The sequence below is a fragment of the Cydia fagiglandana genome, chromosome 24 (genome assembly GCF_963556715.1).
Source record: "Cydia fagiglandana chromosome 24, ilCydFagi1.1, whole genome shotgun sequence".
Classification (NCBI taxonomy): domain Eukaryota; kingdom Metazoa; phylum Arthropoda; class Insecta; order Lepidoptera; family Tortricidae; genus Cydia; species Cydia fagiglandana.
In genome coordinates this window covers 3,422,678-3,435,453 of record NC_085955.1, presented here as the reverse complement: position 1 = coordinate 3,435,453, position 12,776 = coordinate 3,422,678, and the positions used below count along the sequence as shown (strand labels likewise).

The window sequence follows — 12,776 nt, the reverse complement described above, 5'->3', positions numbered from 1 at the left end:
GGACAAACTTTAAACACAAAATAAAAACTTATACAGAACAGCGAAACATAAAAAAGAGAAAGTGCCACAAAATGGTCTCACCTCAGCTAAAGCGAATTAAACTAACATTTTTCTACTATGACCTATTTATTATGGGTAATCAAATATACTGCTATACTGTCTGTCCTTCGGGGCCCCCTGAGGATGGGGGCCATGGGTACGGGCCCGTGTGCCCGCATGGTAAAGACGGTACTGCCTATAGGAAAGTAATACTATGTACTTAGCTGATGCGTATGCGACCGTTGAACAGCTCGACAGCGAGGTGCTCATTGTCGCCAAAGTACATCAGCACGCCGTGGTGCTGAGTCGTGCTGAATACTGAAAGTAATAGTTACCTATACATGGTGGAAGTGGGATGGTTGCCGACGTCGTAGCTGATGCGTATGCGGCCGTTGAACAGCTCGACAGGGAGGTGCTCATTATCGCCTAAGTACATCAGCACGCCGTGGTGCTGAGTCGTGCTGAATACTGAAAGTAATAGTTACCTGTACATGGTGGAAGTGGGATGGTTGCCGACGTCGTAGCTGATGCGTATGCGGCCGTTGAACAGCTCGACAGGGAGGTGCTCATTATCGCCTAAGTACATCAGCACGCCGTGGTGCTGAGTCGTGCTGAATACTGAAAGTAATAGTTACCTATACATGGTGGAAGTGGGATGGTTGCCGACGTCGTAGCTGATGCGTATGCGGCCGTTGAACAGCTCAACAGCGAGGTGCTCATTGTCGCCAAAGTACATCAGCACGCCGTGGTGCTGAGTTGTGCTGAATACTGAAACACAGCCAATCTTTATATAATGACATTTCCGAGCGTCTTATAGATGCGTCTGGTGACCAGAGGGCTGGCAGCTACTTCGGCCAGAGACTAAGTCTGGCCATCCAACGAGGTAACGCTGCCAGTCTACTGGGCACCATAACACATGACAGCGACATTTTTTATTTATAAGATTATTTTAAGTTTTACATTGCATGTAGTTTAGTTTTATTTCTTTATTTATTTTTCTTCTTAAGTTAGGTTAATTATAATATGAATATAAAAGTAATTAAGTTTGTATTTTTATGTCCCAATAAAGTTTTTATTCTAGAGTCAAGAATATCTTTTCAAGCGATGGCGCCATACCTTTGCTCTACTCTCGAGTAGATGGCGCTTTTTAACATTTTAACAAATTTAACACATATCAGTGAAAAAATAAGGATAAACGTCAAATATCATTTGTGTCGAAAGATGGCAGCAAATGTACTGGTCGCGTAGCCAACTAATCGTTTACGCTTCGTAGCGATCGAAACGCAACTGTCACTATCGCACTAATATGGAACAGTAATAGAGAGTCATAATTCTTTTCGTTGTCGAAGCGATAGCGATTGTAATCTTGGCTAGGTCGGCTGCAGTGTTACCAACTCGGATTTTGAAAAAATGCTAGACTAATGTCTAGATTATGCCAAAATTATGCCAACGTTTTTAGAAATATGCTAAAAAAAATGCTAAAATGTCAACTTGAAATTAGATACTTAAAAGATATAGATTTTTCAAATTTGATGCCTTTTTCTACTGACAAGATCTGCTTGACCAACTTTATATAGTCCGTCGACGTCCATTCGTCCACAAAAGTCAAAATTTATATGAAAATATGAACCACAAGGCGATGGCGCATATTGCTGCTGCCAAGTTGGTGCAAACTTGGCTTAGACTAAATTATGCTAAAAAATATGCCAGATGCTAAATGGAAAATTTTGGTGCCAAAGCATGTGAAAATATGCCAGATCTGGCATCAATTATGCCAAGTTGGCAACACTGGTCGGCTGACTACATAATTTACTTTAACAATATTCCTCTAATTATGTTTGGTTTTTGTTAATACACTAGATGGCGCTTGTACTAGTTAAGTGGCGCTTACCGAGAGTGACATTAGCTTGGGGTGCCGTGCGCAGTGGCTCGAGTTCAACCAATGAGTCATTGTGGTTAAATGTGAGCGATGTGAGGTACTCGCAGAGGCGGCCTGTAAATAATACGTTGGTAAAAGGAAATTCATTTATTATACACGGTGTAACATGAGTAAACCGAATAATTTTAACAGCGTATTCCTGATCATATTTGGAGACAAAAATGTCCTATAAACTTTTTTGAAATTCGCCTAATTTCAGAGATATTATTAATTAAAAAAAAAACTAATTTTTATTGTTACATAGTGTTAAAAGGCCTTTTTGATGGCGATGTTGCTGCTATGGGACGTAGTCTAAATATCCTTATTGATAGATGTCAAAAAGTGACAAGTAACACTTTGCAAAAAGTAGGTTCTACGAAAAAAAAATGTAAAAATCAATTTTAAGTGACAAGTTTACCAATAACATGTATTATTTATGTGCAAATGCATTCAAAAAATTGAAAAAACAAAACAAAAAAATTTTTTTTTTGGCGAAATTGACTTAAACTCATTAAATTTTTTACTTCTTTTGACCTCAGAAATGCGTGGTTAAAATTATTCGGTTTACTCATGTTACACCGTGTATAATAACATACACATACATACAGGGTGTCCCAGTCACACGTCACAGTGACACTGGAGGTAGACCAGGCCAAGAGGACCCAAACCAACTCAACATGACCCCAGTAAAAGTGGCACGGTTTTCGAGTTATTGCCAAATTAAGGTTTTTCATGAATTTTGCCCGTTTTTAACATTGTGTAACAGTGTCAGTGTGCACTCGGAAAGGTCTCAGAGTTAGTTTTTTTATGTGTACGGCATCATGAATAGTTAATTAAGATACCTATCTGAAGAGGTGTTTTGTCGATAAACAATGTAAAATGCAATAAAATACTGGTTTAATCGTTAAATAAAATCACAGCGAAACATTAATTTCGAATTTGACCACCTGTCGTGTTAAAAAGTTTTCACTTTTATGTGCGTGACGTAGTGGAATGTACAATTTTCATAGAAATTTTTGGGACATTTTATTTTATCATCAGAATTGAATATGCTAGTGATTCTGAGTTGAAAGAACTCAAAAACACCGGGATCTGTGAGAATCGGGCTTACAGATTTTTTTTTTTAGCGCCCTATTACGTACCAGAGTAGCCGGGCGCGCACTTGCAGAGGTAGTCGCCCGGCGCGTTGTGCATTCGCTCCATCATAATGTCGTCCTGTAGAACAGCCACTGCGGTTTAATTATACTACCGTGTACACAGTTATCAATATAAATACATATTCAGCATATTCTCAAAGGCTCAGAAATCCAAACTCAAGGTTTGTCAGCGAGCCATGGAACGTAGTATTCTGAGCGTGAAATTAACCGATCGCATTAAAAATACAATACTACGTTCCAAAACTGGAATAACTGATGTAGCTGAAACTGCCGCCAAGCTCAAATGGGATTGGGCAGGATACGTCAGCCGTATGCCGGAAGACCTGTAGGCCAAAACAGCCACCCGTTGGGTCCCACAAATTGTAAGGCGTCACGGTAGACCTCGTCGGAGATGGCGGGACGAGCTTGACGCTTTTGACAGAGACTTGTGGGAAACTTCTGAGGATAGGGATACGTGGAAGAATAAGAGGGAGGCCTTTGCCCAATAGTGGGGCAATATAGGCTAATAATAAAAATTCTTAAAATATTTAGTACACAATCATGATGGGCACAGGGTAAAGTCCCTAGATTTAAGCACTGCCGTGTCACGCACAACTCCATTAACATGAGTTACGGATAAAAAGTCTAAATCGTCTTTAAAACCGTGAAAATCGTTGCTTTAAAACCTTTTATTTTAAACGTCAAACGTCTATGAATATATGACATTTAAATAACACTTGCACTGCGTTGGCTGCAGAAGAGAAAGAGATACAATACAATAAAAATAGATATACAATAAAATATATAATTAACTACAGCGCCCTCTATCGTTGTGTGGCTACACTACCTGCAGCGCCAGCGCGGCAGTGGGCAGATAGCACACAGTCATGGTGGGCACACGGCGAAGTTCCGAGCGCAGCGTGAGGCGCGGCCTCGCAGTAACGGCCGGCGTAACCAGCGGAGCAAATTACAAGTCCCTAAGAGCCACTGAAGCAGTCTTTTTTAATACCACGATGGTGGCAAACACACATACGGCCGCCTGATGTTAAGCAGTCACCGTGGCCTATAGAATAGACGCCTGCAACTCCAGAGCACTTTCTTTTCTTTTTTCTTGCACTTCTCTAGCTCTTACAATAAAATATATTTGTAATTAACTACAGCGCCCTCTATCGTTGTGTGGCTACACTACCTGCAGCGCCAGCGCGGCAGTGGGCAGATAGCACACTCCGTGCACACAGTCATGGTGGGCACACGGCGAAGTTCCGAGCGCAGCGTGAGGCGCGGCCTCGCAGTAACGGCCGGCGTAACCAGCGGAGCAGACGCATTTATACTCGTCGAGGCCGTCAACACAAGTGGCGCCATTCTGCGAAAAATGCATCAAACTTTACAAACAATCTGGAAAATTTAGATTTTTAAATTGCCTAATGTTTCGCACATTTAGGCCCACTTGCACCATTCCACTAACCCGGAGTTAACCGGTTAAACCTGGAGTTACCATGGTTACCAGTACAATTTGAGACTGAGTTAACGGTTTAACCGCTTAACTTCGGGTTAGTGGGATGGTGCAAGTGGCCCTTAGGCATTTTATTTAAATGACAGCAACTGCTAAAACTTCGCTTCCAAAGTTGTAATTTATCCTTCTCGAGTTCTCGCTATGACAATGATGATGTATGAAATGAGCACCCTATGTAGTTTTTTTCTCTATGAGTAAAACTTACTAACTAACAAGTTACGCTCAAGATTACATGGCACATATGATTAACGTAGTCGCCAGCGTTAGTAGTGCAGTTCTGTCCGCAGTACCCCGTCTGTCTGTCACCAGGTCACCAGGCTGTATCTCAATCACCGTGATAGCTAGACTAGAGACTAGACAGTTGACATTTTCACAGATGATGAATTTCTATTGCTGCTATAACAACAAAAAAACGGAACCCTTACAGGATCACTCGTGCGTCTGTCCGTCTGTCACAGCCCATTTTCTCCAAAAGTACTGGACCAATTAAGTTGAAACAGACCCGTAAAGTTTTATAAATAAGGGGGTTATTTACCTGGCACATATGATTGACGCAGTCGTCGGCGTTAGTGGTGCAGTTCTGTCCGGAGTACCCCCGAGGGCAGGTGCACGAATAATGGCTGCCGTGGTCGGTGCACGTCGCCCCGTTGGCGCAAGGGTTGAACTCTGATGTGCAGAAGGGGATTTTCTTCTCGCAGAAGTCGCCTGAGAACGACAGAGAAATTGTAAAAACACGTGCTATTTGTTTACAAATAATATCTGAAAACATATAATAATTTAAAAATACTCGTTTTTCCAGAGATAAGACCTAAATAGATTGATTTTTTGCCCCCGAAAACCTCCATATAGCAATTTTCATCGAAATCGTTAGCACCGGTTCCGAGATACCCGAAATATACAAGAATTTCTCATTTAAAGGTATAAGATAACAAATTCGAGTCCATTGCAGTCCGTTCTATCTATAAATCGAGAATATATATGGCTGAAGCGATCGACATCAAAATCGAAGTGATTTGTTAAGATTTAGTTAGTGGAAACCATTTTCTCCCGAAATGGAGCTTCATAGAAAAAGTACCGTTATTTCGTTAGGATCGCAAAGCTATTCTTCCCTCTTAAGAGCCCATCAACGTGAAAACTAGCGCCACTGCTAAATAATCGTGATTATTTAAAAATGGGGCCGCTACGTACTGTATGTGTATTGTGTATTTAAGTACCTTTTGAAACTGGTTTTCTCAAAATAAAAACGGCCGTTTTAACCTTGGACGCATAGATTGACGAATCCAGTAACATAAAAGCTAGTTTGATGTATTCAAAAAGTACTTAAATACACAACACAGTACGTAGCGGCCCCTTTTTTAAATACCGATTACTAATCACGATTATTTAGCAGTGGCGCTAGTGTGCACGGCAATATTTATGAATTTCTCACCCATATATCCGGGCGCACATTGGCAAGAGTATCCCTCCAATTGATCGATACAAGTGGCATTGTTCTGGCAGCGGTGCGCTGCGCAGTCGTCGATGTTAACTTCACAACGCACACCGGTGTAGCCGGGCTGGCAGGAGCAGCTGGAAAAAAGAAGGTGAAAGCTGATAGAAAAATACTCATTATGGGACATACCATTCCGTTTGGTCTAGTAGCACAGAATAAATAAAATTACTAGGTACAGAAGATTCACTCTCTAACAAAACGCGTTTGTTACGATTAGGACAGATATGACCGCTAGGTGGCGCAAGCGCCACGCGCGGCCTATGGCTAGCCACCAAAATTGGTGTGGGACGGATGTACAGTCAAATAATTTAATTTACTACCCATTTTGTACTTTGTCACAGTGACAACCGTATGAGGTCTCTAGCGGCTTTCATATTGATTGTCACTGTGACAAAGTACGAAATGGGTCGGAAATTAAATTCTTTGACTGTACTTGTTGCGACGCGACGAAATCGCGGAGTAAACCACGGCTGCTAGTAGGTAATTACGAGCGATATTATACACACATTGAAAGTTCAATACAGCGTCATCTAGCGGAAAGTTCGTATTCACTGTAACCACCCAACTTCAAGCAATTAACACACGCTATTTGCACACGACTCGCCATAACAAGCATTTATAGCCTACTGACTTAATACTACTCTACTGCTGCATTTGAAGCCACACGGACGCCGTCAACAAGTAAGATTGCTATTACACAAAGTTGAGTACAACGCCATCTAGCGGGTAAATAGTTACAACTTTTAAAATAAGCTACTCAAATAAGCTACTCACTGGAATCGGCCCTCCTCAAGCAGCTGACAAACTCCGTTAGCACACGGTTCGCCATAGCACGCATCTATCTGCGCATCACATGTCGCTCCGTGGGAGCACCTTGCGCATGAGCATTTGAAGCCGCCAGACGCGCTCAACAATTACGATCCTGATAGTTACTACATAAAGTTGAGTACAACGCCATCTAGCGCATAAATAGCCACAACTTTTAAAATAAGCTACTCACTGGAACCGTCCTTCTTCAAGCAGCTGACAAACTCCATTAGCACACGGTTCGCCATAACACGCATCTATCTGCGCATCACACGTCGCTCCGTGGAAGCACCTTGCGCATGAGCATTTGAAGCCACTAGACGCGCTCAACAATTACGAGCCTGATAGTTACTACATAAAGTTGAGTACAACGCCATCTAGCGGGTAAGTAGTCACAACTTTTAAAATAAGCTACTCAAATAAGCTACTCACTGGAACCGCCCTTCTTCAAGCAGCTGACAAACTCCATTCGCACACGGCTCGCCATAACACGCATCTATCTGCGCATCACACGTAGCTCCGTGGAAGCCGCGTGCGCACAAGCACTTGAAGCCTCCGGACGCGGTGGCGGAGCAGGCGCCACCGTTGCGGCACGGGTTGTTGTAGCAGCGGTCGCATTTTGACACGATGTCGGATGGGGGCTTGCCTGGAACGAATGTTGATTTTTTACAGACTGATAAAAGAATATCACAATTCACATAAATAAATCATATTAGTCTATATATTTGACACACCCTGCAGTTCAAGTGACATAAAAAACGTCAAAGTGAGATGTATCGATCAATCGATATATTCGTTGCAGGTTTGAGAGAGACATCCTGCCATGTAATATGAAGATGTAGGAGGAGTGTCTCCCCACTGCTAATACTACTTTACCTTTGTAAATGAACTCTAAAGACTGTGCCAAGAAGATTATGCCAAGAATTAAAATCAGTTCCATCTACCGGCTAGTTGAAGCAACAACTACGCCTAAACCAACCTCACATACCTTTGCAAATGAACGCTGAAGATTGCGTGCTAAGTATGAGCTTGTCTCTCATGGCGGGCGGGTCGGCGCAGCGAGCTATGCCTGGCTCTACGTACTCGCCCGCGTTCTTGGCCCATTCGGAGAGCCAGCGGGTCGAGCAGTCGCAGTAGAGGGGGTTGGAGCCGAGAGCGCTGTAAGAGAACATAAAATAAATAGGTAGGTACGTAGAATTGTAGGTAGATCTTCACAGTATCATCATCATACGTAAGACAAATAAGAAGAAGAAGTAGTCATTCTCACTGGAGAGTTTTTTTTCTTTCGAAAGTGAGAGTAAAGGTTGCCCAACCGGTAATTTTAAGGGGTTCTTATTAACCTGGAACGGGCCTTAGCGCCAAATGGCAAAATCAGGAAAATTCAATTTGAACAGTGCCTTGTTTGGTTAATTTAGGACTTATATAAAACTTAAATATTATAGAATATGCATTAAGAAAAACCAATCTCAAACGTTAATGTTACAAAATGTAGCCTACAATCAACACCACCTAGTGTCGCGGGTTAAAACCAAAGGTATGTAGGTATGTTAAGTAACGTAACGAATTGCATACCAGTTCATCAGTTGAGTGTATTTATAGAGAGTAATAAATTCTACATATATAAGGTTACTTGGGGTAAGTCTATCACTTGTATGGAATCCTCAGTCTAGCGGAAGCAGTTATAAAGTTGACCCAAATTTTTTTTATTAATCAATGAGCTTCATCACATATGTTCCTTGAGTAATTCTAAGCATTTCAAGCCTGGGAGGCAATAAGAAATGTGCGTCTACTCGGATTTGTAATGGATTCAAACTTTCAACCCTTTTTTAACCCTGTTAGGGGATGAATTTTACAAAACGCTGAAATTACTTTTACTGTCTTTTAATAATATCCCCAAATACATAGATTCAAGTCCCGCGTTCGAATTTTTTTTTGATATCCATACAAACTTTCGACCCCCTTTTCACCACCTTAGAGTATGAAATTTCAAAAACGCTGAAATTAGTTTTCTTATATTTTAATAATATACCTTTTTACTAAGTTTCAAATTCCTATCTTAAAATAAAACTTGAACCCCATACAAACTTTCATCTCCTTTTTAACCCCCCTTAGGGGTTGAATTTCTCAAAATTGCTTCTTATCTCTTGTACAATTTATAAATGTAATCTAGAGTGCAAATTTCAACTTTCTATCTTTTGTAGTTTCGGCTCTGCGTTGATGAGTCAGTCAGTCAGGACACTTGCATTGTACCCCACCCTCCCCGACTAGACGCACGCTTCTTTTTGCCTCCCAGGCTAGAAATGCTTAGAATTACTCAAATATCAGATGTGATGAAGCTCATAGCTTAATAAGAAAATTTTGGGTCATGTATGGCAGCGATACATAATTGATTCCAGTATACTGTTTGTCTTGCCTCGAGCAAAATAAACTATGTTAGTCTTACCCCACCTTACCTTAGGGCCATGATGTTTTGAATTAAAAACAGCGTCAAATAGTATTTTTTGAATAATTAAATTTTCATGTAAATTCAAACTCAAAGTAGAAATCTATGGTTACTGGCATAGTAAAAGAATAAGTATTCTTACACATGCGAGATGGACTCCAAGTCTCTGAAGACTCCATCGGCGAGCATCGAGATGTTGTTCCCGTGGAGAGACAAGACGCGGAGCTGTGTTAGGCCTTTGAGGGCGTCGCGCTGCAAATTAAGAAATAATTTATTTAATTTCTGATGGTCGACTGGTAGAAATTGCCTTTAGGCTTTAAAGCCGCCATTTGTATTTTATCCTTAAAATGTGTAATAACGTTTAAATAATTAAACAAATACATAACCGCTCATACTAAATTATGCTCATATTAATTATGTATTTTATTTTATTTTTATTTTTATTATTTGTTTTATTTTCGCACCACCCGTTAACTTGAATTTGTTTCGCCTTCTCACTATCTGAAGGTTGTCTGGAAGAGATCACTGTTTAGCGATAAGTCCGCCTGTTGTTACCTACATATTTGTACCTGTTCATACTTTTGTACCATTTCTTTTGTAGTGTGCAATAAAGCATTTTATTATTATTATTGTTTGTCCTTTCCAGATCTCGGGACCATGGGGTCCCGGACTTTTGGGAGGCGTGCGTGGGGCCGAAGCCAACAGCGCAGAGGCCCTTTAAGACAATTTAATCTAAAAGCAAGGGATTATTATTATTATGCCATCAACCTACACACGCCCTCAACAATTAAAGTGTGGTCAGAAAAGAGGTATTCCAACAGAATAGAGTTCTTATGCTCCATGTGCAATGGAAAGCCATTAGAAAAGGGTGGACCCAGGTAGCACATGGATGAGCATAAGACCCATATTCCTTTCTTTGGACCATTCTCTGTTGGAAAGACACATGTGGATGGATTTACTAAGCACACTAGATACACTTACTTGGACACATCGCAGCTTGTTGTAACTGACGATGAGCGTGGACAGTTTCGTGAGTCCCTGGAAGGTGTTGTGGGCGAGCACACCAATCTTGTTGTTGGACAAGTCCAGGCGAGTGAGTTGCGTTAGATGCTGGATTTGTTCTGGTGAGATGCTGGTTATATGTGGCTTTCCAACAAAATAGGGTTCTTATGCTCCATGTCCAATGGAGAGCCATTAGAAAAGGGTGGATCCTGGTGGCACATCGATGAGCATAAGACCCATATTCCTTTCTTTGGACCATTCTCTGTTGGAAAGACACATGTGGTTGGATTCACTAAGCACACTAGATACACTTACTTGGACACATCGCAGCTTGTTGTAACTGACGATGAGCGTGGACAGTTTCGTGAGTCCCTGGAAGGTGTTGTTGGCGAGCACACCAATCTTGTTGTTGGACAAGTCCAGGCGAGTGAGTTGCGTTAGATGCTGGATTTGCTCCGGTGAGATGCTGGTTATATGTGGCTTTCCACCACAATAGGGTTCTTATTCTCCATGTGCATAAGGACCTTTCCATTAGTAAAGCTTGGATCCTGTTGCATATGGATGAGCATAAGCTCCCTTTTCTGTTTTTTGGACCATTCTCTGGTGGAAAGACACACGTGGTTGGATTTATTAAGAACACTAGATACACTTACTTGGACACATCGCAACTTGTTGTAACTGACGATGAGCGTGGACAGTTTAGTGAGACCCTGGAAGGTGTTGTTGGCGAGCACACCAATCTTGTTGTTGGACAAGTCCAGGCGAGTGAGTTGAGTTAGATGCTGGATTTGCTCCGGTGCGATGCTGGTTATATCGTTGGATTCTAGGTATCTGGAATATTAAACAAATTAATTATTATATATTATGTAATTTATGTACAAATAGAAAGCGTTATTGTTACAGAGCTGTTGCCTAATTGTGAACCTTGTTTTTTAAGTATTAAAAATTATAAACATAAGTATAAAGTTAGACCAAAAGCGTATGTTTATAAAATTGGGCATAAATAAATATATTAGTATTATAGGACAACTTAACACAGATCGACCTATATAGTCCCACAGTAAGCTCAATAAAGCTTGTGTTGTGGGTACTAGACGACGATATATATGTATAATATACTTACACACATATATAAATACTTAAATACATAGAAAACATCCATAACTCGGGAACAAATATTTGTGTTGAACACACATAAATGCCCTTACCAGGATTCGAACCCGGGACCTCCTACTTCGTAGGCAGGGTCACTTCCGACTAGGCTAGGAGGCCGTTAATCAGAAATCTCGGAAGACTATCAAGATGTTTAAGTCAGCGTGTCAGTTGGTTCCGTTTTAACAAGCTCTCCTTATAGGCACAGATGCTAGGTTATAATGTAAAGCCATTGTTTTTCATCAGGAAATACTCCACATTATTGTGGCGACGTTAATATTAAGTAATGTATTGCGACTTACAATTCAGTGGTTTGCCGCGGTATATTACTGGGTAGGGCCGTCAGTTGTGCGCGTGAGCAGCGCACTACGGTGCCGGTGCAAGAGCACTGAGCGGGGCAGTAATCCGCCGCTAAACAGCCCTTGTCTTCCGCTGAAACAAATAAAAAGAAATAAACAAGTTGTAGCTTGTAGGTATTCGTAAAAGCGCTGGTGGCCTAGTGGTAAGAGAGTGCGACTTTCAATCCGGAGGTCGCGGGTTCCAACCCCGGCTCGTACCAATGAGTTTTTCGGAACTTATGTACGAAATATCATTTGATATTTACCAGTCGCTTTTCGGTGAAGGAAAACATCGTGAGGAAACCGGACTAATCCCATTAAGGCCTAGTTTACCCTCTGGGTTGGAAGGTCAGATGGCAGTCGCTTTCGTAAAAACTAGTGCCTACGCCAATTCTTGGGATTAGTCGTCAAGCGAGGCGAGGACAACGCGAGGAAGATGAAGATGTAGCTTGTAGGTGAACTGTAGGGGGCAGCACAGGAGTATTTTGTATATTGGCACGAATCAGGTTATTAAGCAACTCATAATTTCGGCCACAACGATTTCAATTTACTCCGAAACTTGCAGAATATAGTTTTTATTTAACTTAAACTCAAATGATTTAACTATTTGTAAACATAGGTAACAGTGTTGGTACAAAAAGTATGTGAGAACGCTATGTTTCGCCCATAGGCATACAAATTTGAGATTAGGCATACACATACCAATTAAAATACATTATTTCATGCAAATATGCTTAATAATTGAATAATTTTACGGTTTAGACTCACTTGTTTTTAGTCACTCGCGCGACATGTTTCGGAGAGCCTAGGTCTCCTTTTTCGGTGAGCCGCAGTACGCGATACACGGCCGTCGTCAACGCTGCTCGCACTGTGAGTGCTTGAGAAAGGAGACCTAGGCTCTCCGAAACATGTCGCGCGAGTGACTAAAAACAAGTG

At 41.4% G+C, this 12,776-nt stretch overlaps 2 protein-coding genes across 2 annotated transcripts in view; both read right to left on the bottom strand.

The window, feature by feature from the left end:
• LOC134676594 (protein slit) overlaps positions 1–12,776 on the bottom strand; it is a 250,471-nt gene that overhangs the window by 9,259 nt on the left and 228,436 nt on the right. Inside the window, exons 19-29 of the mRNA XM_063534987.1 lie at positions 11,805–11,934; positions 11,004–11,181; positions 9,491–9,600; positions 7,894–8,063; positions 7,338–7,551; positions 6,036–6,175; positions 5,142–5,311; positions 4,283–4,456; positions 3,100–3,172; positions 1,931–2,032; positions 675–807 (exon numbers count right to left, since the gene is read on the bottom strand). Coding sequence (XP_063391057.1) covers positions 675–807; positions 1,931–2,032; positions 3,100–3,172; positions 4,283–4,456; positions 5,142–5,311; positions 6,036–6,175; positions 7,338–7,551; positions 7,894–8,063; positions 9,491–9,600; positions 11,004–11,181; positions 11,805–11,934 — 1,594 coding nt within the window. The remainder of the gene's footprint in view (positions 1–674; positions 808–1,930; positions 2,033–3,099; positions 3,173–4,282; positions 4,457–5,141; positions 5,312–6,035; positions 6,176–7,337; positions 7,552–7,893; positions 8,064–9,490; positions 9,601–11,003; positions 11,182–11,804; positions 11,935–12,776) is intronic.
• Positions 1–12,776, bottom strand: part of LOC134676285 (uncharacterized) — a 181,999-nt gene that overhangs the window by 14,460 nt on the left and 154,763 nt on the right. The window lies entirely within an intron of this gene.